The sequence below is a fragment of the Somniosus microcephalus genome, unplaced genomic scaffold (genome assembly GCF_052327205.1).
Source record: "Somniosus microcephalus isolate GS21.2 unplaced genomic scaffold, FLI_Smic_1.0 unresolved_chr2, whole genome shotgun sequence".
Classification (NCBI taxonomy): domain Eukaryota; kingdom Metazoa; phylum Chordata; class Chondrichthyes; order Squaliformes; family Somniosidae; genus Somniosus; species Somniosus microcephalus.
The window spans coordinates 93,492,209-93,497,165 of record NW_028225180.1 but is presented as its reverse complement, the minus strand read 5'-3'; the positions used below and the strand labels follow the sequence as shown (position 1 = coordinate 93,497,165).

General features: G+C 41.2%; 1 protein-coding gene across 1 annotated transcript; it reads right to left on the bottom strand.

The window, feature by feature from the left end:
• Nucleotides 1-2,347: 2,347 nt before the first annotated feature.
• LOC147093042 (putative G protein-coupled receptor 139) lies at nucleotides 2,348-4,553 on the bottom strand. Its single transcript, XM_085975779.1, has 2 exons — nucleotides 4,452-4,553; nucleotides 2,348-4,061 (listed from the first exon to the last, which is right to left on the bottom strand). Exons 1-2 carry the CDS (start codon nucleotides 4,519-4,521, stop codon nucleotides 3,157-3,159), a joined length of 975 nt encoding a protein of 324 aa, XP_085831905.1. The 5' UTR covers nucleotides 4,522-4,553; the 3' UTR covers nucleotides 2,348-3,156.
• Between the last annotated feature and the right edge of the window lie 404 nt (nucleotides 4,554-4,957).

The window sequence follows — 4,957 nt, the reverse complement described above, 5'->3', positions numbered from 1 at the left end:
AGACCTCCCCTGCTCTTCTTTGAAATAGTGCTGTGGGATCTTTTGTAGCTCCTGACACAGCAGTCGGGGCCTTGGTTTGAAGTTCCATCCGAAAGGCGGCACCTCCGACAGTGCAGCACACACTCAGTATTGCATTGAGGTGTCAGCATAGATTTTATGCTCAGGTCTCTGGAGCGGGAAATTTAACCACTACCATCTGATGCAGAGGCGAGAGAGCTAGCACAGAGCCACTGCTGACATCTTTATAAAATTAGTAACTTTTTAAAGGGAATTAAATATATACTTGTAAAAGCCAGGTTTGCTGGGCTGTGGGGAAAGTGCAGCGGAGTTGGACTAATTGGATACCTAGTTCAAAGAGCCGAGAGAGGCATGATAGGCCGCATGGTCTCCTTATGGGTCTTTGATTCTATGATTCTATGCCTCGAGCATTACCCGTGACCCTCAGCCAATAATGACAATGGAATGAAAGCTGAGGAAACCGTTGGATAATTTTCCAATAATCCACCCGCGTGTGTGTGAGACTCCGGCAGTGGTGCAGGTCTAGGAGATCCGACCACAAGATTAGACAAGTGGAGAGTAGTTAAAAAGGAGCTAGTGGGTGTGGAATTAAAATATATTTATCAATGTAAAAGCGAATAGGAGGCAACATGGGCCCACGTCATTATGTCGGGAGCATTATTAAGGATTAAGAAAAAGTTTTTTAATTATTCAACGAATCTATCAGATAAATTGTAAGGACCAGCAAAGACCGCTTGGTAAGTAAAATAAACAATTTAGATCACATGTGAATCATTGATGGCTTGTATGAGAGACAGCGATCAAGGCGTTAATTAAACATGGTTACAGTGTTCAAACACATAACATGTGAATCTAGAATCCAGGGACAAAGAGAGCGTGAGATAAAGCAATAGGGACTGACAGGAGTGACGGTTTACTGACACTGCTGCAATTTTCCTCAATTAAATAAGATTTCTGAGGATCCGACATTGGCTGAAATTATCCCAGTGTTAAAAATAAGGACAGGAGAGATCTAGAAAACGAGCTCCTGTGAGACCAGTAATGTTAAAGGGAATTATATTGGTTTGAGGGGCGATGTGTCATCTTTAATTAACCCGCTGGATCTTCTGAAACACATCACTGGCCTATAGGTCAGTGGAAATGCAGCTGGGATGACCCAGTCAGATTTTAATGAAGCAACGGACAAGGTTCCACGTCTACAAACGGTGAGGAATTATGGGATTGGGTGGGAGATCAGGCAATGCACAGGGAGCTAATTACAAAATGAAAGTAGGTTATTGACAAATGGAAATCAGTAAGGGACAGGTGACTATTGAAACTCTGGGATCTTCCTTGGTATCAGTTTATTTATAATCATTTGTTCAATAGAAGCTCAATGGGGCTGAGAGTAGCTTAGGCACAAAAATAATTAAACTTATACCAGCATATGTAACACTATAAAACCATAGAAATGTACTGGGCGGGAGTATGTAATTTCACCCATTCTATCTGTACGGGGTTCTATGAGACATGAATCAAAAACTATCTGCACTGTCCTCCTCTCTCCACAGAAAATGATTTTCTCTTTTAACAAATGTTCACCTAACTTTCCCTTAATTATTTTCTGAGGCCAAACATTCCGTGCTCCAGCAACCCTTTGCAAATCTAAGATTCTGATAACCTCTCTGCTGATTCCCTTTGTGACCATTTTAAGTCGATCACTGTTGATTGCCAGCTCCCCAACTAGATGGAATGATCTCTCCCTCTTCACTCTGATGAAACTGTTGATAATTTTTAACACCTCTATTAAATCTCCTCTTATCTTTCGCTGTTCCAGTGTAAGTAGTCCCTACATCTTGACCCTGATCACCAGTATAATTCTGATCCATGGCACCATCCATGTGTATCTACACTACCCGCTCTCAGTGGATTTAATGGCCTTTCCACAATGAGGGACCGAAGCTATACTTGGTGTTCCAACGGTGGCCTCACCAGTATTTTGAAAAGATTCATCATCACTTCTTTATTCTTGTGATTAACGTCTCTGCCAATAAAACTGTAATTATTGTTGGTTAGCTCATGAACTTTCTAGGAATTGAACATTTGGATCTGTATATCTCGCTGTCCATCCATACCCGTCAGCTCCTTCCCATTGAGAGCCTGCTCCCATTCCTTGGCGTTTCTCGCAAAATCAGGCGAGATCACCTGTGAACAATTTGTAACTGAATCAAATATACTGGTATTTTTCAATTATTATTTGGAACAATGTGTAACCGAATAATAAGACTATAATGACCAACCATTATTTCTGACCGTCTGCAAATGTTCATCCGAACAGAGAAGACTTAATCTTAGTTTTATTTTACCTGAGTTTCTGGCATTGTTTTCAACAGATCACTCGCAACAATTGTAATAATTAATAACTTTATGTAAAGTCATTCATTTTACATTCCTTTACACCTTTGTATGGAAGGCTGATTGAGACAGAATATCAGTAATATTACTCCTAATACTTTTACCGACAGCACAAAACAAGAGCTGACTCCATCTTTGTGCTGAGTGACAGATATCAGTTAGTGCACAATCGAGATTTTATGTCAGTATCTGGGACAAAAGAGGTGAAAGGTCACATCGATGTGCCGAGTTCCGACTATTTCCTCCATTCGAAAACTGATCACGGGACATGAGCCCCTCTATTTGTCAATGAGGAATGGAGTCCGATAGAAAGACCCGCGCCTGCAATATTCACCCCAAACCTCCAGGAAAGTTGGCAATATCGGCGACCACTAGACTTTTGATTGTTTTGGCAACGAATCAAACTTTATTGATGATATTAAAGGGGCGTGCTCGATCCCAGTATCTGCAGCGTCAGGTGGATTCCTCTTTTTGCTCAAATGTCCATTCAGGAATCTCATCATTGTTGCCTTTGATCCATGAACTTGAAATGTACTAAATTTGCAGGAATAGGATAGGTTTAATCAAGGAATGAAATATGAAAATTTAAGCATTGCAGACATCAAACGCATGCTGCAAAATGGAAGAAATGTTCACACAAGTTCTCACCACGTTACCAGAAAGAAGGACGTTCTAAGGTTAAAAAATAGTTGAAATGGAGATTTAGTCATGAGGAAACTTTCGCTTGATTGATTCTTCTTATTCTCATTTTCTAACTATTCTCTGAATGAGTGCCCAAGGGGATTTTACCACGCTCTTCAGCTCTTCTCTGAATTTCCTCTGTGTCGCTACATAAATACACGGGTTTTGACAGCAACTCAAAAACTTTAATATTATTCCTGTTTCACTGGCGATATATCCAGGGTCTGTGCGGTCACCTCGGTAATAGGTGATGTTTGTCAGTCTGGTAGTTACCAAACACACGGCAGCTGTCATCCACAACAATATAAAACTGCCCGATATTGTGAACAGTAAAATGATGGATTTCCTTCGGTTCTCATTCTCTGAATCGCTCTGATTCTCACTTCTGTGACCCCGGAGACCCCTGCGGGCTCTGCTGGCCACTAAAATACGTCTGATTGTCAAATAATTAAACAAGGCGATTAAAGTAAAAGGAAGCCAAACGCCCCAGGCGCTGTAAAACCAGAGGTAGACAACACCTGGAGTGGAGGAATAAAAAGCCACACTGTTCCGGCAGCCCCACTGCACATTGTTAATTATTTGTTCAGGTTCAAAGGCAAACAAAACAGGAATGTTCTTTACAATGATTAGGACCGTGAACGCTGTAATGACCAAGGCCGCAGTTCTCTTAGTGCAATACTTTGCTTTAAACTTCTGACAATAGATAACCACAAATCGATCAAATGTGAAGGAGACGGTGAACCAGACAGGCAAATCGAGGTTGACAGCAGTGCTGTATAGAATGAACTTACACACGGGAGTGTGGTACAGGAATGAAAGTGGAAAGTGATAATTGAAAATATAATACACCATTACATTAATGATCAAGACCAGTAGATCTGCTGTTGCCATGGCCACCATGTAGACATAGATACACTTGGAAAGGCCACAGTTTCCTCGGGAGAGAATCACAATTGTCACCAAATTCGCTGTAAGAAAGAGAGAGGAGAGAATTAATGTTCCAGTGTCTGATTGAAATATATATGGAGATGGCTGTAGAGAGCAGTTTACTCCCGTCACTGTGAATATCAACACGGAGCAGGGTAGGAACAGGATTAATTTTGGAGCCATTTCCCGGGTAACCCACCCACACATTTTCATGAGCTGCTACAGCGGTTACTCTGCACGGAGTGACAAGACGTTCGGGAAATCCACTTAAAACCTTGTGTTGGAGCTTCGAAGAACATTGTAACAATAGTAAGGTTATCAGATTAAGTGTAATGCTGACATCTAGAAAACTCGCTACCTTATCAAAGCAGGTTGTTTGTACATGATTACAATTAACACCGATTAACAAAAAACAACTAACAATGGCTCACCGGGGACGCCGACAGCTGTGAGAATCGGGAAGTAAATCTCTTTGATCAGCAGAATAATTGGTCGCCACATTTTCTGTGAGAATGGATGAATTCTGTCGGAGATGAAAGACTCTGACTGGTGCACGGCTGAGGCAATGGATGGGAACTTATATTTAACCACACATCAATCCTCCAGCGATTCAATCAGCTTAATCATAATTAACATTAGTTACAGTCCTTGAACAAATAGACTCATGTAGTGCGTTTTTTAACTGATAAATCAGGTTCTGAGAAATATGTGAAATTGTTATTGGACAGTTTTTAAAAAAATACACAATTGAAACATTATTTACGAGTAGGAAGTGCAATCTCTCCGTACTGGTGCTGATGCTAGTCCTACAGACCTGCTGAATTCAACTGCCCAGGCAATATTCGTCATCACCGTGCCATTGAGTCATTCCTAGAGAACCACTCCTCCAGAACAGGCGGTAAAACAAATGCTGCAATTGTGATGAATCCAGTCTGGC